Genomic DNA, 25484 nt, shown 5'->3' with positions numbered 1-25484 from the left:
TGAATTGAGATAAAAGTTCACTGAGGAGTTATTTAGACCAGATGATGAAAGGATGGAACAAATAAAAGCAGCCTCTCTAGGAAGGTAAAACTTCAAGGTTCCCTTACCACCACCACAAAAATAATCTTTTCCACTTGAAACTGTATGACGAAGTGGTGGATTGCCTTCTAGTAGATATTATAATATCTACTATATTCAGTCACTCTGAATATACAAAAAAAGTGAAAGATGGCTTCTTGTACAGACTATGTTTAAAAAAAAAAAAACTTTTCTAGGTACCTACTTGCAAAATTGTAATACTATTTTACCAAAGGCAGCTGAATGTGGTTCCATTTGGGCTGAAAAACTTGGTCCTAGTTGGTAGCAATGCAAGGCAATAACCCTCTTGACAAAGCAAAAAATGTGATGAGTATATAATTTCAATTTCTCCGACAAGTAAAACGGAGACATCTCACGCTGCTATTTAAGCCAAACCACAGCCCTGTAGGCTACAGCCTGACCAACTTTTTTATATGCCTATGATGCCAGAACCAAACATGGATTCTACTGGAATCACTCTGGACCTGGGACACTGCTGTTCTTGCCCTTTTGCCTATTTATGTTTATGTTCCTGCTCTGTACTTACTGAAACTGATTCCTAAGGCTTCCAAGATTGTTACCTAAGAAAACATTGACGTACTGGCATTTTCAGCTTGACATCTCCAGATATCACCAGCCTAACATTAACAATGCAACTTTACTTCTGACAGTATGGACAGATTACATTTCAGTTTAATAGCAATGGAAGAGAACAGCAAGATGAGAGTTATGATAGAAAAAGTGCCTCAAACAGCAAGAATTCTAAAACAAGAATTCATGAAATAAGGCTCAAAGGGTACAGACCACATAACATTAGAAAATGTTTCTTCAGGCAAAATATAGTGGATGTACTAACAGTTCTTTTGTCTGGGGCAGCAGCAGCAAAACTAAATAACTTAATGGCAAAGACTCCTGACTGAAGCCATCCAATGCAACTCTCAGCTGGGGCAAAAAAGTAAGAAAATGTAAACAGAGTTCTTAAATATGACCACTCAGACTCCATCCCTGAGGGGCTGTAAACTGTTTCCACAGCATCTTCTGAGCTGGCTAACCTAAGGAGCTGAAAACCTGCCAGTGAACCTTCAGGCCAGCTCCTACTTCAATAGATTCACTTGATACAGTGCATTACTTCATTCTATAGTAAACTAAGGATACCATTTCCTATTGAATACTGAATGAAAATTTAGAACACATGATCTTCTTACCTTGCTTTTTTGGAACATATGCCAAATGTACATAACAGATTTGATATATGATGATGGGTTAAGTGCATTGCAAATTAAATTAATGGAGTTAGCTTTACTACAAACAATTTTTTTTAAAGGAGCTGCTGTGCTTAAGTTACCATATAACAAATCAGTGATGTGATATAACAATAGTTTAAGAAAATAGATAAGTTGCTATAAAGATGCAATAATGAGGGTAGGGGTAAAACATCCATTCAACTAATCATCACAGTCACAGATATGGAGCACCCTAGTAAAGTACTACTTCCAATAAAAACGGGGGGGGGGGGGGGGGGGAACAGCCATTGATATTTGATAACAAGGAAACAAACTCTGCAAGAAATGAGACCAACAAATGAGGAAAAACACCAGTTCTCAGACCTGTACTGGGGGACCACCAGTCCGTGAAGGTTTTAGGATATCCTTAACGACTATGCATGAGAGAAATTTGCATGCCACTCACTGACTGGTGGTCCATCAGAACAGCATAAATAAATAATTTTAATTTAAACATATATAAACAGTGATACATACTAAATTAGTAGCCTTGTCTTAACAGCATTATAGAAAAATTAGAAAGTTTAGTTTTTTGCATGCCGACTAGCTTCCATTATATGAAACCTGTCATGCATAGTCATTAGGGATATCCTGAAGACCTCAGAACAGCATAAATAAATGATTTTAATTTATTTAAACATATATAAACAGTGATACATTCTAAGGGCCCTGTTTACTAAGCCACGCTGTAGGCACCCAAACTTTTTAGCTAAAAATCAGCGCACGCTAATGCTACAGACACCCATAGGAATACAATGAGTGTCTATCATTAGAGCATGATAAAACGATAGCGCACCTACAGAGTGGCTTAGTAAACAGGGCCCTAAATTAGTAGCCTAGGCTTAACAGCATTATACAAAAAATTAGGAAGAAAGTTTAGTTTATTGCAGCTATACCTTGTTTTCATTAAAGTGCATATAATCAGTAAAAGATACCTAATCAAATAGGTTTAATACCTACCATGCCATTTTCCTTTATATACTGTTCCAAAAGAGCCCGACCCTATTCTAGTAGAAAGCATGACTTCACTTGCTTCTATTTCCCAGTAATAACTTGAATCCCTTTGTCCACGAGACCTCTGGAACAAGCAAGTGGGGGTGTTTTTAAACAAAAAATTAGAATACTGCAAACAAATTGCTAGAAATAAAGCCAGTATTTCCTTGCCTTAATATAATGGGAGGAGGCCTAAGAACCTCACCACAAAATAATATTACAAAATTAATGGAAGTGCTTATAAATTATTAAAGAGCAAAGCATGAGAAAAAGAGGGTCATAAAACCAATTTTCACAAAGTGATCTGAGCTCACATCCAATGCAGGCACATTGTAATGAGCTACCAAACACAAAGTGGACTGTTGGAGCAGAACCGATACCACACAGTGGAAGTGATATTCATTACATATTTGCTAAATTCACTATCATTCAACATCACTGACATGTAGAATATAATGTTCACAAAAAGCTGCCATTAATATTATCCCTGTCAACAAGGTGGCCGAACTGGCAAAACCTGAACATGCCTCAAGACAAACAAAATATATAAAAACAAAATAAAGTACTATGGCTTGGGTATGCCACTGACTAGGATACACCACTAACCTACAAAATTTTGTGTCTTCATTAAAAAAAAAAAAAAAAAACAAGTTAAAAGGGAGGCGTCAAAAAGGTTAGGTCAAAATCATGTATAATGCCTCTACACAACAGCTCAGTGTTTAAGGAAAAAATGTTTATGAACATGACCTTTGCTTTAAGTAACAAAAGACTTTAGAAGCAAAGCCATCTGTGATTTGACTTATTTAATTTATAATCTTCCTATCCTTTCACTACACTGTAACATCTTAGAAGAATGTTTTTGTTACATCATTGAACACCAGCTCCACCTGCTAACAAAATTCAGAGATGTGTGAACACCAAAAGTGACTACTCGACCACACAATAAGGTCTACATTAATAAGTGCCATGAAACACTTTTTTCATAGCAAACTCACCTATGAACAGAGGAAAAAGACTTCAGAGACCATTCTGAGGTCTTTTCCCTCTATTTCATAGAAGAGTTTGCTATGAAAAAAAGTGTTTCATGGCACTTATCAATTAATCTAGACCTTGTGGTTGAGTAGTCTATCTGCAGTGTCCTCAAACTAAAATTACTTTTGAAGAAACCTCTCAGTTTAATCATCTGTACTCCAAAATTAATAACACAGCACTTACGATTTTATTTTTCTCTTGGTTACTGGATGCTGGTGCGCGCTCTCTATGTGCTGGCACTGGGGTTTTTGGCTGAGACCAGCCTGTTGGACTCATATTGCTCGGGCTGCTGGACAAAGCTGTGGGTGAAGCTTTATGGTGAAAACAAACATCATTATAACCAGAATGGGAGTATCCAGAGATATACATACTACTAATTTTTAATCATCAAAAAGTCCTTACCTGATTCACCATGACTTCGAATTGCGTCCTATAAACAATAAAACATCTTTCATAAGCATTTCACAAGGAATATTGTGTTCAATAAGCAAGCAAAATACATGCTTAGCAGATCAGTTGCAAAGATCCTCCCTAGTCCACCCAAAAAAGAAGATATTACATAACTGAAAATATCCAATTCATTGTGCTTTTCACACGAAGACCCTCTGCTCACTTCAGAGGAAATATTCTGGTTGCAAGATTTAAAGGTTGTGTTATAAGCATATGCGTTTTATATTAAAATTTTGAAAAGTTGCATACTATAGGCACACTAAAAGCACCCACATACTATGCCCCTCCTATATTGCGTACATTACTGAATAGGGTAAAATAGCATGCAAACTTTCGAAAATTTCATGCACTGATGCAGTCTTCTTCCCCCAACCTACACAGACTTCTGGGAATGCCTCCTCACAATCTGGCTAAAACTGTGCATGCTGTGCAAGCTCATGCATAAACTTTAGCAGAGGTAGTGAAGGCACTTTTCAAAACAGAGCAAACCAAGAACATTAATTTGTTCTAACATTTATTTATTTATTGCATTTGTACCCCACATTTTCCCACCTTTTTGCGGGTTCAGTGTGGCTTACAATACGTTATGAAAACTGGAAGTACATTTTGTTACAGCTCAGTAATGGATTACATTATGAAGCGTTATGAAAGACAAGTTTTGTAACAAGGAATATAATAATGGAAATGATCGAGACATTGGAAGGAAAGAACGGGAAACTAAAAGGGGCGATACATTGGAGGGAACCCGCGGGAAACAGGAGGGGCGGTATATAATAACAGGCAAGCATTTGGTATACATTTTCTGTGAGTAAGGTATGAGTGAGGTAAGTTTGCGGAGATGAGAAGGTGAGGTAGGGGATGGGAATTCAGAGTGGCTGTAGTGATGCATTGTTGAACAGTGAGTGCGGTTTTATGTGTTTTGGTTCTTTCCGTAAATTTCCTCAAAGAGGTGGGTCTTCAGTAGTTTGCGGAAGGTTTTTTGCTCGTGGATCGTTTTCAGGTTGCGTGGTAATGAATTCCAATACTGCGTGCTCATGTAGGAAAAGGTTGACGCGTGCAGTGTTTTGCATTTCAAGCCCTTGCAATTAGGGAAGTGGAGATTGAGGAAAGTTCGGGATGATCTTTTGGCGTTTCTTGGTGGTAAGTCTATTAGATCCAACATGTAGGCTGGGGCTTCACCGTGAATGATTTTATGGACTAATGTGCATACATTCATAAACTGCTTTGTTTTGTTTCTTTACTGAGAGATATAGGGAATAAAAAGTTCAGCTGTTTTATAAGATATTAATATTCAGTTGGCTGGCCTATATTTGGATCTCATCTGCAGTTTAATTTGATAGTTATTCCTCTTTCCATCTTTACAGAGGATCAGTTCTTTAAGCACACCCAGGACACACACATCTAATTCACCTTACACAGAAAAGTGAAGGTACTTACTTGTAGCAGGTATTCTCCAAGAACAGCAGGCCTTATATTCTCACATGTGGGTAACGCGGTCTGCATTGCCCTGTCCAGAGCTTCATGCATGAACTCCTGAGCACTGTCCCTCAACATTTTCTTCACCAGCCAATCGTCCAGAAAGAGGAACACAAGGACTCCCAGCCTGCATAGCGATGCTGCAACTACTGCAAGTCACTTGGTGAAAACTCTGGGAGCCGATGCAGGTCAAAGGCAATACGAAGTACTGGAAGTGATGTGTCCCCTCCTAAAATCCAAGATATTTCCTGTGAGCTGGAAGTATTGGGATGAGAATTTAAGCATCATTCAAGACCAGAGAGCATGGCCAATCATTTTCTTGACTCATGTGGAGAAGAGAGCCCAGGGAAATCTTTGACCAGGAATTTGTTTAGGCCCTTAGGTTTAGGATGGGATGCATCTCCCAATTCTTCTTTTGCACAAGGAAGTACCTGGAATAGAAACCTTCCCTTCTTCCCCTGGTGGAATGGGTTTGCCTGCATGTGCCTTTAGAAGGGTGGAGAGTTCCCGGCAAGTACCTGCTTGTGCTGAGAGCTGAGGTGATATGCTCTCAGTGAGCAATCTGGTGGTCTCTGCCACCAATGCAGGGCATAATCAAGACAGGCTATTTGAAGAATGTACCAGTCGGAGGTTACAAGGGGCCATCTTACTTGAAAACATTTCAGCCTCCCCCCCGAACGGCAAGTCCGGTATGGTCACTTTTACTATGGCTATGCTCTGCTGGAGCCAGTCAAATGTTCACCCCCTGCTTTGACTGAGGAGTTGGCTGGGCCATAGGCACATGTTGTTGATGAGAAAGTGTGATGGGGTTGGGCCTGCTGAGGCTGGCAAGAAGTTGTGTACCTACGCTTCTGAGTAGTAAGTACCCCTCTTCAACTTGCTGAGAAACCTAGATGAGGAGGTAGGTGCAGAGGGCATCCAGTGGGACAGAGTACTGATGGTATCCGTATGCTTTTTGATGAGGTCAGCGACCTCCCCCACCTCTCCAAAAAGATTATTTGCCAATCTCTGCTGGACTGCTGGGTCCAAGACAGAGACCCGCAGCCACGAGTGTCTGTGCATCACTATGCTCTGAGCAGAGATCCTGGTCTCCACATCATAAGTGTCGTAGGTACCCCTAGCAAAAAACTTACGACACGTCTTCTCCTGCTTGACCAGCCGACGAACAGATCTGACCTGCTCCAGTGGGATCGTCTGCCAAATCAGACATACTATGAACCAAGGACCACTAGTACAGGCTCGTGTACAGCTGGTACAACTGAATATGTGAAATGAGCATAGAGGCCTGAAATCTTCCACCCAAAGTCCAGGGATCTAGTTTCTCTGCCAGGGGGCGCTGAAGCATAGTCCCTAACTCCTAGCCCTTTTGAGTGCAGATCATTCCACCAGGGAACGAGGAGGCAACTGGAGCCTATCAAATCCCGGGGAAGACTAAATCCGGTACATGGTGTCAATCTTCTTGGGGAGGACAGGGACCGACAGAGGGGTCTCCCTCACTTGAATGTCTCGCAAGATATTACAAAGCAGGACCGTCACAGCCTCCCTAGGAGGAGGGCCATAGCCAGAACCTCGAACATCTTAGCGCCGAGCTTGTCCTCCACTTCCAAAGGAATAGGAACGGCAGCCACTATTTCTTTGACAAAAGTTGGTAAGAAAAGGCTCTCAGGTGGAGACTTCCTCCTTTCCTGTGGAGGGAAAAAATCAGATGGGATGCCATAGGACCCTTCCTCCATAAAGTACCATGGGTCTTTCATCTGACTCTCATGAAAGTGCTCCTCATCCGTGTCAGCCAAAAATTCCTCATGGGAGGGCTGAGACTGAGCCCGCCTTGACCAGGAGGAACCATGTCCCCGAGAGGGTGTTGAGGTGTTGGTTCCAGTCTCAGCTCTTGCGAAGCTTCCTCTACCAATGTCAAGAGGGTGCTGACATAGGCAGCGTCAGCATCAGGGACCTCACAGCAGGCTGATGGCCTTGTGGGGCAGCAGCCAGGTGCAAGCACCCTAGGCACCAATGCATTCTGTTGTATGAACCATGCCAAAAGCTCAGGGAGCAAGGCCAGGAAGTGCTCATCAAGGTCCGACATCAGGAAAGGTGGAGCATCGGTGCTGAGACAGGCTACTGAACTTGTGTAGTCAAAGAAGGATCCTGGTCCTGGCATGCATCGGCACCTCTTGGATGTAAGAGGAGAGGTCCTCCCGGCACCAACGCTTCTTGGATACCGGGAAATCCCTCAGTGCCCCGGAGCTCCTGGCACCATGCATCAAGGGCGACTGATGCTTTCTTTTGACGCTGGGCATCGATGCTCCGCGATACCAACAAAGAATCTTCACATCACCTCTGGGTCTGGTCCGATGCTGATCAGTCCCAGGGGGCCTGCACAGTGGCCAAAATTGAGGTAGGTGCACACCCACTCTATGTATGGTTAATCCCAGTGTCCAAGGGTATCACAATATGGACCAACGCACTCAATATCGAGGCTTTGGACCTGGCTCCAAAAATTTTCTCTCCACGCCTCTTTGGCTAACTGGGTTCTTTCTTCAAACAAAGACAGAGAAATGGTTATCTTCGCCAGAGATGGTCCTATTGCACCAGCTAAAGCACTTAAAGTCACTGGGAACCTTCAATGACATGAAAGGAAAACCAGCTGTGGATAAATCAAAAGACTCAATGGTGCCAAAGAAGTGGCAAATCACCAGAGAAAAATCAAGGGAAGAACCAGATTCAGACTTCAGTGCGGCCTACTGAGCGCGATAAAAATAAAGAAAACTTAAAACGGAGAAAAATAAACATAAGGGAAAAGGAAGAAAAATACCCTGAACGAGGTAAAGGATATTGGGGGTGGGGGGGGGGGGGGGGGGCGAGAGCGAGACCAGGAAGGCACTTAAAGAAGCTCTGTGAAAACCAAACCAGCAGCTCTGAGCTGAACACACACACATCCTCTCCTCACTGCGGAAAAAACAGAACTGTTGCTCCCGTGTTCTCACACTGGGTGGCAAGGCACTCGCACATGCGCAGTGGAGTGCAACTCGCACTCCAAAGACCTCTGTAAAGCTTGTTACAAGCTCCAGACAACACAACGTGGACCACACACACGTGAGAATTATAGCTCTGCTTGTTCTCGGATAAAAACATAGTAAATCAGAGCAGATAAAGACCTGTACGATCCCATCCAGTCTGCCCAACAAGATAAACTCATTTTACATGGTATGCGATATTTTATATAAGCACATATTAAATGATGTCCCACTACTTGTTAACCATTAGGTGAGTGCAAACATAGGAAAATGTAAAACTTCAGTTTAGTATAGCAAAGACATCAAATAAAAATGTCAGAACAACTTAAAATAGAAATTTAGAAAGGTGGCAAACTGACTTTCAGTTAAGAATCCATGCTGAATGACAGTTAAGTGCTCTACATCAGTGTTTCTTAATCAAGCCTTGGTTCTCTACGCAGTCTCATTTTCAGGATATCCACAATGCAAATGGATGAAAGATTTTGCATGTGGTGGAAGCACAGCATGCAAATCTCTCTCGTGCATATTAAATCCTCAAAACTAGACTGGTCAGTGGGAACTCCAGAACTGGCTTGAGCAACATAACTAAATCAATATTAATACTTGTTTTTAAAAGAAAATCCTTCAGAAAATGGAAGAAGGATCCAACTGAAAATAATAAGAAACAGCATAAGGAATGTCAAGTCAAATGCAAAGCGCTGATAAGGAAGGCAAAGGGGGACTTTGAAAAAAAACACATTGGAGGCAAAAAAAAACATTAAAAAAATTTTTCTTTAGGTATATTAAAAGAAAGAAGCCAGCAAAAGAATCAGTTGGATCACTAGATGACCGAGGGGTAAAAGGGGCACTCAGGGAACACAAAGCCATAGTGAAGAGATTAAATGAATTCTTTGCTTCGATCTTCGCCGAGGAAGATTTGGGAGAGATACTAGTGCCAGAAAAGACATTCAAAGCTGACAAGTCAGAGAAACTGAATGAAATCTATATAAATCTGGAAGATGTAATGGTGCAATTTGACAAATTGAAGAGTAGCAAATCACCTGGACCGGATGGTATTCATCCCACAGTACTGATAGAATTGAAAAATTAACTGGCAGAACTATTATTAGTAATATGTAATTTACCTTTAAAATCAAGCATGGTACCGGAAGATTGGAGAGTGTAACAATGTAACACCAATTATTTAAAAAAATGTTCCAGAGGTGATCTGGGAAATTATAGACCAGTGAACCCAACGTCAATGCCAGGCAAAATGGTAGAAATTATAAAGAAAAAGTTACAGAGCATATTCAAAAGCATGGATTAATGAGACAAAGCCAACATGGATTTAGTGAAGGGAAATCCTGCCTCACCAATCTATTACATTTCTTTGAAAGGGTGAACAAACATGTGGAAAAAGGGGAGCTGGTCAATACTGTGTATATACATTTTCAAAAGGCATCTGACACAAAGTCCCTCAAGAAAGACACCAGAGGAAATTAGAGAGTCATGGGATAGAAGGTAGTGTACTACTGTGAATTAAAAATTGGTTAAAGAAAACAGAGAGTAGGGTTAAATGGTCAGTATCCTCTGAAGGGTAGATAGTGGGGATCCCCAGGGGTCTGTGCTGGGACCGTTGCTTTTTAACATATTTATAAACGATCTGGAGATGGGAGTAACTAGTGAAGTAATTAAATTTGCTGATGACACAAAGTTATTCAAAGTTTTTAAATCGTAAGAGGATTGTGAAAAATTACAAGAGGACCTTACAAGAGTGGGAGATTGGGCATCCAAATGGCAGATGACAATGTGAGCAAGTACAAAGTGATGCATGTGGGAGAGAGGAACCCGAACTACAGCTACTTAATACAAAGTCACCGACCATGAAAGAGATTTAGGTGTCATCATTGATACATTGAAACCCTATGCGCAGTGTACAGCAGCGTCTAAGAAAGCAAATAGAATGTTGGGTATTAGGAAAGGAATGGAAAACAAAAATGAGGACGTTATAACACCTATGTATCGCTCCATGGTGTGACCACATCTCGAATATTGTGTGCAGTTCTGGTCACTACATCTCAAAAAAAAGATATAGTGGAATTAGAAAAGGTAGAGAGAAGTGAAACGAAAATGATAAAGGGGCGACTTCCCTATATGAGGAATGGCTAAAGCAGCTAGGGCTCTTCAGCTTGGAGAAGAGAAGGCTGAGGGGAGATATGACTGAGGTCTATAAAATAATGAGTGGAATGGAACGGGTAGACTTGAATCGCTTGTTTACTCTTTCCAAAAATACTAGGACTGGGGACACGTAATGAAGCTACAAAGCAGTAAATTTAAATTTTATTTATTGCATTTGTATCCCACATTATTCCACCTTTTTGCAGGCTCAATGTGGCTTACAGTTCATCATGGATACTGAAAATAGAAGAGAATATACATTTGGTTTTACAGAGGGTTTTGGGTTACATGGTGGTGAAATACATGATAGTGTTAAAGCAAAAGACATTATAAGACATTTCTGGATATATTAAAGATTATACAGTTACATGTGTTGATCTTTGTGATATATTTTGTCGAAGAGAAGTTTTCAATAGTTTACGGAAATTGGTCAATTCATAAACCGTTTTCAGGTTACGTGGCAACGCGTTCCAGAACTGCATGCTCATATAGGAAAAGGTGGATGCGTGCATTAATTTGTATTTCAGACCTTTACACTTGGGAGGATGAACATTGAGGAATGTGCGAGAAGATTTTTTTGTGTTCCTGGGTGGTAGGTCTATTAGGTCTGACATGTAGACTGGGGCGTCACCATGGATGATTTTATGGACTAGGGTACAAAGTTTGAACGTGATGCATTCTTGGGAGCCAGTGTAGTTTTTCTCGTAGGGGTTTCGCGCTTTCGTATTTTGATTTGCCGAATATTAGTCTGGCTGCCGTGTTCTGGGCTGTCTGGAGTTTTTTTTTAAGTATTTGGTCTTTGCAGCCAGCATAGAGTGAGTTACAGTAGTCCAGATGACTGAGTACCAATGACTGTATCAGATAGCAGAAGACAGTCCTTGGGAAAAATGGTCTCTTTTTAGTTTCCACATTGAATGAAACATCTTTTTAGTTATGTTTTTTGCATGATTCTCAAGTGTTAGGTGTCGGTCAATGGTGACCAAGAATTTTTAGGGTCTCCGAAACTGGTAGATTTAGTTTAGGTGTGTTGATGGTGGTAAATTTATTCTTATTGTATTGCGAGGTGAGTACTAGGCATTGGGTTTTTTCTGCATTAAATCAAATCAGAGAAAATATTTCTTCATTCAACGTGTAATTAAACTCAAATTCGTTACCAGAGAAGGTAGTAAAAGCAGTTAGCTTAGCAGGATTTTAAAAAAGTTTGGATAACTTCCTAAAAGAACTACTACACTACGCCATTATTAAAAGACTTAAGAGAAATTTCACTGCTTGTTTCTACGATAAGCAGAATAAAATGTATTGTGCTGTTTTGGGATCTTGCCAGGCACTTGTGACCTGAACTGGCCACTGTTGGACAAGGGATGCTGGGCTTGATGGACCTTCGATCTGTCCTAGTATGGCAATACTTATGTACTTATGAGTTGGCAAACTGAGGCCTATTCTTTCTGAATAAGAAGTGCCCAGGGCGGCCTCATCACATGGCATGTCCTGGGCTGTCAAGATCTCACTCAACAACTGACACAGTAGAAATCAAAACACACCAAACCCCAAAATTATGTGAACAAAAATAACCAATGGTTTGATAAATAAAAATAATTCACGTTTTATTATAATTTAAATAAAAGGGAAAAAAAAAAAAAAAGACTTCAGTAGTTACACGCATTACCCCAAATGGTTCTGATCTTGCAAGGCAATATCATGGCGTAGGGATTTGTCCAGGTTTCCCCATACTTGTCCTCTTTGAAGGCACCGCTGGGCATTTGGGCAGGTTTTAAAGTTTTGATTATTTTTCCAGGTTTCCAGAAGCCATAGCAGACACATACGTACATGCCAGTAGAGCTCACCTGATCAACTAGTGTGTTCATGTGAATCCTCCTGCGCCAGCAAGATCCTCATACAGTGCACATATTGCATCGTAGCTGGCAATATCAAGAGAGAGAAGAGGTGCGTCACATGTGTGCGTGTGAGTGAAAAAGCCAGGACTGGATCTGTCTTCTGCTCAGCTTGCTTACCGTTGCACCAAACTGAAGGATTCATCGTCAAACTGTGAAGGTGACTGTGCAGAGAAGCGACAGCCGCATTTTATTTTGTGTCCCCTTTTTGTCTCAAAAAATATGGCAACCCTAATCATGGGTTGAATCATACACATACACTGAAAAAGAATAAGAGGAGGTTTTTGACCAATGAACGATAATTGAGTCGCTGTGTAAAACCCATGAAATTGCCCTGCAAGATCGGCACCATTTGGAGGTAATGCCTTTGAGTACTGAGGCTGTCACTCACCTTGATGCCCTTCACCACCATGATATTAACGCTCTCATCCGCCTCAAAGGAGACACCCCCACCCCCGAGTACTGGCTCTCCCTCCCATAACTGTGTCTCATACACAGCATAACTAAAATTTATTTTAAATCCTTTTCCAACTGTGGGAACAAAGGCAAGAACTTCCCGAACAAAGTTTGCAGCTATTACCTGCCTCACACGCACTCTCCCCACAGCCAGCCAGGCCTCTCAACACCCCCCCCCCCCCCCCCCCCCCCCCCCGGTTTACCTTTCAGCTTCTTTTTGTTGTACAACAGCAGCAGCATGCCACAGAAAGCTGACTGTGCCGCCCTGGAGTCTCCTCTCTGCCGCACCACACCCCCATGATTTAACTTCCTGCTCCCGCAGGGGTGCAGCAAAGAGGAAACACTAGAGCGGCACAGGCAACTTTCTCTGACATGGTAAAATCAGTCCTTACCTGATAATTTTCTTTCCATTAGTCCCAAGGCAGAAAGAGAGGGTAACGAGAACATTCCAAGACCAAAGCAAGAAGCACAAGTGAACTTTCAGGACCAGGACAAAGGAAACTCTCTACTGGGTGGGCCTGACACGGTCTGTGTTTAGGCAACCAAGCGCCTGCGTTAGGTGTCTAAATCAACCAGTTACACCTAAAAAAAAAACAGCACCAAGAATATCGCTTTAAGCAACCTCCACCGAACGTGGGCACAAGGCTGGAGGTGCCCACCGACACCGGCTCAGACATCTCCGCACGATCCCCCGACATAGGTTGTACCCTGCGGTCCAACGGCAGAAGGAGGATTAGCTGGACTACACACACATATATGCAGGACAAGATCCAGACACTGCTCTCTGGCTCCCACACCGGGAGCAATGCTTACCCGATTCAGAAGACATTGCCATTAAATCTGATTCCGGCAGACACCGATCTCCCCCCCCCCCCACACACACACACCCTAACTCACAGCTGTACACTGCACTCTGAAGCAGGAGCCTGAGAGGAAAAGGGCTGCAATCTTACCGGCACTTCTCACCAAGATGCTTTTTTTTTTTGTCTGGAGGCAGGACAGAACAGCACCTCCAAACCAGCCACAAATCCAGGTAAACACCAGGGGGAGAAAAGGGAGGGACCTGGCACCACCAGGTGCACCCTTCTCAACACAGTAGGGAGCCCTCAACCCAGAGAAAGGCTCAACTCGGCCCGGGGGATGGGCCAGGAGCCTAGCAATGCCGAGCTGCAGAGTTACGACCCTCCACCTGCTAGACATAGAGAATACCGAAGTTAAGATGCCTTCACATGATCACATATAGTGAATACAGCACAGCACAGAAATGGTTCAAAGTACAAATAGCAAAAGAAAACACCAAGAGCCTCAGAAATTCTATTGCTACCTGCTGGCAGAGGAACATAATCCACAAGTTTCTGGATTGATCTGAGAGACTCTATGGAAGATGCTGCTGTTCTACGATAGAAGCAAGCTGAAAGGTAAACCGGGAGGGAGTTGCTGCCAATGGCACCTGTCGATAAATCACAATAGATAACCAGTTCCCTCATACAGAAAATGCCTGTCTCCACTAGTTTAGCGAGGTGCATGTATAAGTCCAATTTATTCTATTGTAAACTATTCTTTCACGGAGAGGGTGGTCCCTGAGGCTCTCAAGATTACAATGGTTTGGTGCAGTTTTCTAACCTACCAGGGACTACCCAGATAGCTATTGATCTGTGTCCAATCTTCCATGTTTATTAAAGGTTATTCAAAAAGCAGTGCTGTATCAGATCTAGGGGTCTGTGGCTAATGAAATCCTTGATGACACAAGAGCAGTGCTGGGCACAAGGGAATAGGGACAATGCTGATGACAAGGTAAGAGATACAGACTCAGGGTGGAAATGCAGGACAAATCAAGACAGGGACAAACAGGAGAGATGCTAAATATAGAAGATAAAGTCACTGAAGGCAGATGCAGAATGTGAAGGAAGAAATAGAGATAGGGACCTGGAGATTCTTGACAAGACAGATAGGGATGCAGAGGGAAATGTATGGTGGGCACAAAGAAGAAATGCCAAATGGATAGGAAACTCTGCAAAGACAAAACAAACAAAAAAAAAAAACCCAGAAAAGCAGAAGACACACACCAGGACCAAAGGAAATAGAAATATTTATTACATTTGTATCTCACATTTTCCCGCATAGAAGTAGGCTCAATGTGGCTTACAGGTTCTGGAGAGGAGAGTACCAACTCCGGGAATATATACAGAGTGGAAAATAGAGTAACAGTAGGTGCAAGGAAGTTGATAAGGTTCCGGAAAACAGAATACAACTCTGGGACGAATATATAGTAGCATATAGAGAGAAGTAATCCCAATGAGGCTGATAAGTCTCCAGGGATGGGACTACAGCTTCTAGTCAGCAATACAGAGTAGGATAAGGGTAGAAGTACACTTAATTATAACTGGAGTGGTAAAAATTCATACAGTTTGAAGTAATAGGATGATGTGGAAAGGGTATTTATTGTTCATTTCTTAGTTCGATAGGTATGATGCATTGTTCATGAATTAGAGTCTGCTGGGTAAGCTTTCCAGAAGAGGCGAGTCTTGAGGTCTTTTCGGAATTTTAGATGGGTGTTCACAGTTCTAATGTTTCTAGGTAATGCGTTCCAGAGCTGGGTGCAAATGTAGGCAAAGCTGAATGCATATGTTGATTTGTATTTTAGTCCTTTACAGTTTGGGTGATGCAGGTTTAGAAACGTTCTTGATGATTCAATGATGTTTCTAGTTGGTAAGTCGATAAGTTCAGTCATGTAGGTTGGGGCCAGACCATGGATTCTTTTGTGGACCACAGTGCAAATTTTGAAAGCTATTCGTTCCTTGATTGGTAGCCAGTGAGGTATTTCGCATAGGGGTTTAGCACTTTCGAATCTTGTCTTTCCGAAAATGAGTCTAGCTGCCATGTTCTGCGCCGTCTGGAGTTTCCTTAAGATCTGTTCTTTGCATCCCTCATATACGGTGTTACAGTAGTCAACATGTGATATAAAATGCTCTTGACACAAAGGTAGAAATAGAAAGGTATTCTGAATTTATAATTTATTAATTGGAAGTCAGCTTTTGTAAACACACATCTCTGGTGTATTGCATTTCAGTTTCTATTTCTCTATTACTGTTGTGTGCAGAGTCTGACTTCTTGTGGTTTACAGTTTTTTTTTTTTTTTTGGCTTCACATCTCTTATTATTGATGTGTGGTCCCTTGCTTCATATTTGTTGAGGGTTTTTCTGGGATTTGTGTGTGACAATCAGTAATTCCCAAGCTTTTTATTGTGGCGGAACCCATAAATATTTTTTCATACACTGAGGAATCCTCAATTTATGTAAACAAACAGTGTTCCTAAGGAATCCCCCCAGGGGCCCCACCATGACTCCCCCCCTGCTGAGGGACCTTGGGTGGACAGGAATGAAAAACCTGTCACAAGACCAGGGATTTGTCCTCCCAGTCTGAGTGAATTCAGAGAGAGAGAACAGAGGATTCTAACTGCTGATGTACCCTGGCAGGCACATTGTGTGAGAGAGAAATGTATCCATTTGAGTTGAAGGGGGGTGGGGGGGAAGGAACAGCACATGTAAAATGCTCACTGAAAAAAAGGAGCACTGAACTGAATGAGCTCACATTTACACAATATAATCCATTATCCCTGCTCATCCAACAGCATGTGCCACCAGCATGCTGTACTATATGGCAGATGCATGCAGGCCTGTCCGACTGCTCCAGCCTACCTCAGCCTAGGGCTCCAGGATCTCTGGTGACCTGGGTGCTCTCTGGGTGCACCTAGAGGGAAATTCCCTACTTAGTTCTTTACCATAGCATTAGCTCCTGACCAATAGCATAAAGCTAGCCAGGCCAATTGAATTTTTTCTGTTGTCGCTTGGTATGTACGCTGCCAAAGCAAGCACTTTTGGAAAGCCTGGGAACTGTAGGAGGAGCAAGGCCCTGCAGAACCAAGCCAAAGCCTTCCACAGTGACATTAAGAAATGCAACTGGGGACTGAGAGCTTTGGAGCCAAGCTCCAAACTCAACCAAGTATGGTCCTGAGACTGTAACCAGGGAGTGGACATTAGGCTCGACCATGCTATGCAGCCATGGCCAGCAGAGCAGGGAGCTAGGCCAGGGAGAGGAGCACCTTCAGCACAAACTAACATGTGCTGAAAGTAGAGAAAGATACTAGATTTTTCCAGGGAACACCTTTGCTTATGCCGATGATGTCACCGGTAGAATTCAGTTCTCTATCTCCACCTCCTGGTAGGAAGAGATAACACCCATTGGGTCAGAACAGTGGAACCGACACTAAGAAACAGTTTGTTATCCCTTAGCCAGCCTTCACTGATTGCCAATAAAGGCAGTGATTTAATTCAAAGTTTTAAATATGTTCAGTCTTTTTAAAATAGTCTCCTACAATAAAACCCAGCACTGCAGAAATGCTTTCACACAAAGTTACATCAGTTCCTAAAGCACATGCTACTATATTATGTCCTCTATGCAGGCATGCGTATACTTTATAACTCTACCTCAGCTCTGCCCTGGAACACCTATATGCAAATCATAAGTATGCATGCTCGTCAGCACACATACTTATATGATGTACACACCATGCAATTTTATAAGAGCAATTTTCCATGTGTAGAAGAACATGCTTTATACATAGAAATGCTTTATAAAATTACCCCCAATTTTCTTATCCATCCTTTTATTATATGAATTCAAAAGTCACAAGAAAAATACCTACTCTTCCCCTCAAATAAAACCGTCTGCACCAAGACCTGGGAGATGTATTCAGGCCATTATTCTAATCCAAAATATTGAGAAGTAAAAAAGAACAGAAAAAGAAAAAAGTAAAAGACAGCAATTAAGAAAAAATATATGAATGAAAAGGAAAATAAAGACATGAAGAAATATCGCATGATAGGGACATCAGGTAAAATTTTATAGATATATACAGAATTAGGCATTTTCTTCTAAAATTAAATATAAGAATATATGCCACCAGAATAAAAGATGTTTTAAATTTATACTAAGTGCAATGTAAGAGATCACACAATTAAAAATTACTATTGCAAGAATGCCATTTTAGAACACCCATCAGACATCAAAATGAGGTGTTATAGCAAAACAGAGGACAATGTCCCTTCACATTATGCTGAATACCAAAGAAAAACAGTTATCTACTACATACTTTTTTCACCTGCAAGACTATAAGTATTTAAAAAAGCAGCAGTGTACACATCATTGTACAGCTACTCAAACAAGTAGTCGCAGAGTAAATTTAAATGTGTATAAATTTTTATAGTTTTGGTACTATTAATACAAACAAAAAAAAAAAAGGTTCGCCAGCCATAAAAGGATTTCAGAAGAAAGTTAATGTAGCTTTTCTGTTCCTCCAGTGAAGGAGCGCAAACTATATTTGCCCATGATTTGAGCCACACTGCTAGAAATCACACCATGGCTTGTTTTTAATCTTCCATTCAAGGACATGGTGTGCAGATCAGTACGCTGCTGTTCTACAGCTGTTGATGGCATTCCAGGGATAATATACTAAAACCATCCTACTCTCATACCCAACTGCTTTCATTTATTAATAAATTCATAGCATTTGCTTCCCCAGACATTAAAAGAATATTCTCTAATAAAGATAAGAAATCATTCACTTAAGAAACTTTCAGCATATTAATCATTCAAAGTTTTCAACTACAACACATATGCACAAATGTGAGAGAACAGCAGTGGTCATATTTTCTAGACTAATATTCTGAACACTGATCCTCCAGGGGCACTCACAGGTCTGGTTTTCAGAATAATTGATATAGATTGTTCTCCAGGTGACTAAACCGAAAAAAACTGTGGGGTTCTTCAGGGTACTCCTCTGTCTCCATCTCTATTCAATGTACTACTTCAATCCCTGGGAGTAGCTCTAGCTAAACTTTCCTTTTTTATATAACTTTTATATAACTTTCTTCTTCATGTTCAATTGTAAAGCACTGCATACGACTGGTAGCGCTATAAAAGTGATTTATAGTAGTAGTAATATACGGATGATGTTCCTGTACTTCTGCAACAAAACAGGAAGAACAGAGAACTTCCACAATGATCAGGCTTGATTATACACACTCAGCGATTCAGAGTGTGACATTATTGATATTGATGCACTATTCTTCTACAAGCCTGTTCCCCTTAAGCATTATGCACAGATCCCCGAGGAAGGCTTACTGCAGAAACATGGCTCGTGTTGGGTCACGATTGTACATTTATCCGGCTTACTTTTGGAGAATAAAGAGATTTTTTGGGTGGTGTTTTTTTTTTTCTTTACATATTCCCTTCCCTGAAACACTGCAAATTTTATACTGACTGTACTGGATTACCCTCTGACAAGCTAAACAATCTGGGACATCATACGATGGGCCTAAACAGTAAACACAGACCTGTGATAATCACTAAGTGACATCTTTCAATTGAACTACTATGAGAATCTCTTGAAGTCACATCTATGAAAAGGAGATACTACATGAAAACCAATACTGAACAATAAATATCCCAGGAAGGAGCTGTAGAGCTTAATAAGTAAATAACAATGAAAATATGAGCACGTGTGTTTGCATATACAATCGGAAGAGTGAACAATAAGCATCAAGGAAAAACTCGAGTCAACTGCATAAAACTACACATACTCAAAAGAGATGTGTGTGTCTTTCTGTGCTCTATGAAATCTGTTCTGAATTGGTGCTATCACATAACTTACTCTACCTTATGTGGCTGATTCTTCCCGTCTGTGAAAGAATTACTGCTCTATAGCTCCAGCAAATTTATGTATTGCTATTTACCAGTCAACCAAAATTGAGCTATTAATATACCCAACAAAACAAAGAATAGAACTGAGGAAATATGGGGCAAGTCATGAACTGCTGGTACTGCTTAGTTTTGTTTTTTTCACTCATTACCTCAATGATCCTACTATCCACAGGCATAGTAGTGCTAACCATGTGGACATTGGGTGTGGATGTGGACCTCTGTCTTTGAGAAAGGGAGCCTTCAGCTGTTGGACTGGATGGACTGAATGTAAAGGCATGAGGAGTAGAATATCTATGCTGAGAACTGTAGAGAGAATCCAAAAATAAGTATCTTTTAGTCTTGGAAAATCACATATGAGAATGTATAGAGAAATGTAAAACAAAAATTAGACCATCAGGGGTACACAATTTAACACCATTAAAGACTAATGAAACATTACTCAGCTAATTAAATCTTGCCCAATTAATTTGTTTACTTTGACATCTACCTTAAAATCGTGTAATGGTAAAGACTTGCCCAGCACATTTTGAAATAGCTTGCTTTCTACTATTTCCACATTCCTCTTTACAGCAAATTATTTTAACAGTTCGCCAAGCTGGTAGAAATTAAATGTTAGAGATGAAAGAAATGATACATTTCTTAACAAGATAAAATGTACATTCAGTCATTACAGAACCTGTCAGTATTCATTTCAGGTTTCATTCTTTTTCTTTCCAATCCAACAGATAATGGAAAGAAATTATACATAAGGGGTCAAGAATGTCTGCTTGGTGCAAAATAACTTTCCAAAAATTTAATAGGATTACATTTGGTGAGGGGAAAATAGGGTGACAAGACACATCAAGTTTGAAAATGGGCCATATCACTCTGAAGGTTCCAGTGCTCCCCAAAATGATGGTTGAAAGCATTTCTACTGAAGAAGCAGTTTCAGCTTCTGCAGCATAAAAACTCTGATACAACAAATATATAGTAGTTGGGGAACTCTTCCTTTCAAACTCTCTCTTCTTCTCTAATCTCCCAATTAGAGAATGACATGGGGACAAAGTTTGTCCTTGTCCCCGAGGGCTATGTCCCCATCCCATCCCCACAGGCCCTGTCCTCATTTTCAGAAGCCTCAACAACGTATTTATTTTTATTATCACATTTCTACCCCGCATTTTCTCAAGAAAGCTCAGGTTCAATGCAGCTTACATAACAAATTAAGAAGCTTTACAAGACAATTAATAACACAAGAATACAACTATTAAAAAAAAAAAAAAAAAGAAAAGATTATTTTCATATTAGCTGAACACATATCTAAAGAAGTGGGCTTTAAGTAAACTTCTAAATGACAATCAACTGAGTTTCTGATATACTTGGCTAATGAGTTCCAGAGTTTGGTACTTTGGTAAGAAAAAGTTAGCATTATGGATAGTTTTGTATGTTAACTTTTTAAAACTTTGGAAATGTAATACGACATTCTCTAAATGAGGTGGCATTTCGTGGTGATAACTTAATGAGATTGTATAAAATGGTAAGATAGCTTAAAGAATCTGATGAACAGGAACACAGAGCTTAAATGATATTCTTTCATTGATAGGTAACCAAAGCAGATCCTTAAGAAAAGGAGACTCTAACGTAACAAAGCGATCTATATGTAAGGCAGGCAGCTGTTTTTTTGTGCAATTTGTAGTTTTCTTAGGAGACTCAGCTTAATACCTGCATAAATTGAATTGCAATAGTTAAATTTAGTTAAGACTAACAACTGAACTAAAGTGTGAAAGACTGATCTTGAAAAGAACAGTCAGAGAGTGTCTTTTACTAAGGTGCACTCACGTTTTTTTAGCACGCACTAAATGTTTTAGACACCCATAGGAATGCATTGGCGTCTCTAACATTTAGCACGTCCAAAATTTTAGCATGCACCAAAAACGTAAGCGCACCTTAGTAAAAGACCCTCTTAATCTTTTAAGTTTCCACAATGATTTAAAGACATTCGAGACCACTTTGGAAATTTGGCAATCAAAAGAAAGAAACTGATCAATAAAGACCCCCAAGATTTTCATTGTTGAATCCAAAGAATAAGTAACATTATTAGTCTTAAAATTTGAGGTGGTTATTGGGTGATAGGGCTAGTTAACTATCACAAATTTTATCAATATTGTTTCAATTTGAAATTAAAGCCCAGGATTCCATTAAATCAATACCTACCTTGATTTTGTTTGCAATCTCATGTAATTCTTTGATGAATGAGATATAAAATTATAACATCATCAGCATATATGAATGCTGAAAACCCATTTGATTCTAGCAAATGGCCTAAAGGGCTCATCATAATGTTAAACAAAATAGGTAACAGAGAACAACCCTGGCACTCCACTACAAGAAACCCATGAAGAGATAGTACACAGTTGCTTAACTTGGCAAGACCTGGATTTTAAAAATCCAGACAACCATTTCAAGACAGTTCCACAGATTCCATAATAGTCAAGTATGTTTAAAAGGATGTCATGATCTACTGTATCAAATGCAGTAGACATGTTGAATTGGAGAATTAAAACTTTGTTAACTAAGCTTAATGCTCATCTAAAATTGGCTACTAATGTAGTTAGAATGGTTTCAGTACTATATGACGGCCTGAAACCCGATTGATATTTATGTAGAATTGAATGATGCTGAAGATATTCCATTAACAAATGAGTGATTAGCCCCTCCAAAACTTTGACTAATAGAGGTATTGAGGCCATTAGTCTATAGTTGGAAATAATATTAAATATGACTTTTTCGGGAATGTAGGTGAACAATTAAAATCTTAGGGGCTGGTTTCAAGAGATTTTGTATATTTGTGAAGGAAATGATTGACTTGGTCCGATGTGATAGGTTGAAATGTTGACCAAATTCTATTCATAGATGAGCAAAAGGGTGATTGATTTTGTAAATTAAGGAATTGCTCTAATGAAATGGGTTTTTCAATTCTTGTTTTATTTCAGTTATTTTATATTTAAATATTTAAGTATATAAAGTTCTTCCTCTGCTATGTAACAGTCTTCTAAGCTGGTACTGTTCCCCCATTTGGAAACATGCTCTTGTTTGTTCACTGCTTAAGAAACCGCATCTTGATCCAATGTCCACAGCTAAATACTGTCCTATATCTAATTTGCCATTCTTCTCCAAAATGCTAGAAAAATTAGTACTATCCCAAATTGATAATTTCCTACAACATACCAATGCTCTTCAACCCTACCCAAGCCGGTTTCCATCAGTCTCATAGTACCAAAACCCTTTCATTACCTTTAAACAACTCCATTCGTGTCTCTCTCAAACCAGCCCCTTTCGGTCATTGTCTCTTGAGATCTTTCTTCTGCCTTTGACATTGTGGATCACATTATTCTTCTTTCCCATCTTCAGTCTCTTGGTATCCATGGCACTTTCCTGGCCTGGTTTTTGGATTCTCTAGGCCAGATGCACTAAACTTAACGAGCAAGCAGTAAACCGTGGCATGCACTAAAGGCTTCTCCAAGCCATTTTCCGATCATGGTACCAGCTAACGAAAACGGAATGCAGATAATCCAAAGGCTATGGCAAGGCTATTATAATGAGATGCACTATGGTTTTCCGATCCCCTTACCGTGAAAAAACTAACGGGAGGTCTACACCTCTCGTTGGGGCAAATCGGAAGAAACAAAATGTCGTCAGGGACGTTCTTTTTGGACGTCCTTCACTTAATAAAAACCTGTGCCACCCGAAAGGAAGACGCCGCACTGCTCAACCCCTCCACAGCCTGCTGCAGGAAGGCTCCGATGAGAGTGCAGTTGAGGATGTCCATCTAAAAAGATATGTTCCCCCCCCCCCCCCCCCCCCCCCGCAATAATAAAAACGGCCTTTTTGGATGTCAGCTGAGAGATCTGGAAGTCTCTTATCTTCTCACCCTTCTATTGAGCACTTTTCCGAGCATCAGGTAGGTCTCGAACTGTCAGGTCCTTAAACAACAACCTTATTTGAGTTTCGGAGGCGGTACTTTTTCAGACTCTCTATTTGGATGTCTTTCGATTATGCCCCTCCTCCAAGTCTCCCTCAGCCAATCACAGTGCGTATAGCTGACACCAGTGACAGCTAAACGCGCTGTGATTGGCTGAGAGACCCGGAGGAGGGGCATCGGACGTGCTGCGGACAGGAGGGAGATCGTTTCCCTGATCCCCGGGCTTGCAGGTGCGGGAGAGAAGGTGTGCCTCGGCAGAGACGTCCTTCTCGGTCCCATGCAACTTGCTGCTGGAGGTAGAGCGAAGGGGGCTTGTGATCATTTACACACACACACCTCTTCCCCCCTCCCCCCCCCCCCTTCATTGTTCTGCCTGGAGAGCCAGGGCTGGGTTCAAGGCCACATGTGCTCCTGTCATCATTCACATTTCTGCTCCAAGTGCAATCCTGAGTGGCAGCTCTCCATCTCAGATGCACGCGCACAGGCTCCTGCCTCCAGCTAGGCTCATGGGTCTCCTCCACTGCCTCTGTGCAGCAGATGCTCATCAGAGACGTCCTTTTTTTTTTTAAGTGAAGGACGTCCATGGCATGCGCAGAGCAGCCAGCATAACGCTTGACTGCTCTGCGCATGCTCGACCAGCTGACTGTTTAACGATGGAATAGAGAATGCAAGTGAGCTACAACGAGCAGCTCATTTGCATTCCTTTTCCTTGATGCATGCCCGTTCCTTACCGATTCGCTAAGGGAATTGGTAAGGGAAGGGCTAACGATTTTTTAGTGCATCTCCCTCTCTCTCAGAGCGCATGTTTCAGGTTGTTCACAAACATTCACACTCTTCTAGCTATCAATTGTTCTCTGGGGTACCCCAGGGCTCTGTCCTAGCACCCACTCTATATAATCTGTTTCTTTCACCCCTCTTCACTCATATTCAGGGCTGCACACCTTTTAATTATACAGACATTCAGATCCTCTACCACACCTCTGATTTTCTTTTGGCCCCACACACGTCTAAGGTTTCTTCTTGGCTTAAGGCAAACCATTTTCTCAATAGTTCTAAATGCGAGGTCATTACTTTCACGTGGTCTCATTCTTCATTGCCACCATGTCCTGTTCTAGATGGTGTTTCAATCCTTTTTCGTGATACTGTTAAGATTCTTGGTGTCACTTCTGACTCCCATCTAACCTTTAAGCCGCACATTGATTCAGTACTCCCATCCTTCTTTGCTCTTCAGCGTATCCGTCCACTGCATTCCTTGTTGGAGCCTTCCCTGGTTCGTACTTTACTTCTTTCTCATCTCCCACATAGATTGCTGTAATTCTCTGTTTGCTGGTCTACCTTGCTCTTCTCTCAAACACCTCCAAATTGCTGTCAAGTTACTTCATTCTGCACAACGCTTTAATCACGGCACTCCTCTTCTCTGCTCTGAACACTGGCTTCCAGTTTCTGCTTGTGTAAAATTTAAGCTCTAAGTAAAGTACGAATCAGGGAAGGCTCCAACAAGGAATGCAGTGGACGGATACGCTGAAGAGCAAAGAAGGATGGGAGTACTGAATCAATGTGTGGCTTAAAGGTTAGATGGGAGTCAGAAGTGACACCAAGAATCTTAACAGTATCACGAAAAAGGATTGAAACACCATCTAGAACAGGTGGTCCCTCTTCACAAAAGTGGGGATAGGGAAGAAGCTGGAAACTACAGGCCAGTAAGCCTCACTTCGGTTATTGGAAAAGTAATGGAAGCCATGCTGAAGGAAAGGATAGTGAATTTCCTGGACGCCAATAAGTTGCAAGACCCGAGACAACATGGTTTCACCAAAGGGAAATCGTGCCAAACGAATCTTATTGAATTCTTTGACTGGGTGACGGGAGAATTAAATCAAGGACGTGCTATGGACGTCATCTACTTAGATTTCAGCAAGGCTTTCGACACGGTTCC

At 41.1% G+C, this 25484-nt stretch overlaps 1 protein-coding gene across 2 annotated transcripts in view; it reads right to left on the bottom strand.

Annotated features, from left to right (window-relative positions):
• Positions 1-25484, bottom strand: part of RAF1 (Raf-1 proto-oncogene, serine/threonine kinase) — a 210864-nt gene that overhangs the window by 65248 nt on the left and 120132 nt on the right. Inside the window, exons 7-11 of one of the 2 annotated variants that reach the window (XM_030205309.1) lie at positions 19743-19896; positions 17537-17596; positions 3789-3816; positions 3570-3697; positions 2322-2439 (exon numbers count right to left, since the gene is read on the bottom strand). In XM_030205309.1, the coding sequence (XP_030061169.1) occupies positions 2322-2439; positions 3570-3697; positions 3789-3816; positions 17537-17596; positions 19743-19896 (488 nt within the window). The remainder of the gene's footprint in view (positions 1-2321; positions 2440-3569; positions 3698-3788; positions 3817-17536; positions 17597-19742; positions 19897-25484) is intronic. The other variant, XM_030205308.1, reaches the window with a different exon arrangement.

Source organism: Microcaecilia unicolor, chromosome 6, assembly GCF_901765095.1.
Source record: "Microcaecilia unicolor chromosome 6, aMicUni1.1, whole genome shotgun sequence".
In the NCBI taxonomy this organism is placed as follows: Eukaryota; Metazoa; Chordata; class Amphibia; order Gymnophiona; family Siphonopidae; genus Microcaecilia; species Microcaecilia unicolor.
Note: the sequence above shows the minus strand (reverse complement) of the source record. Positions and strands in the feature narration are given on the sequence as shown.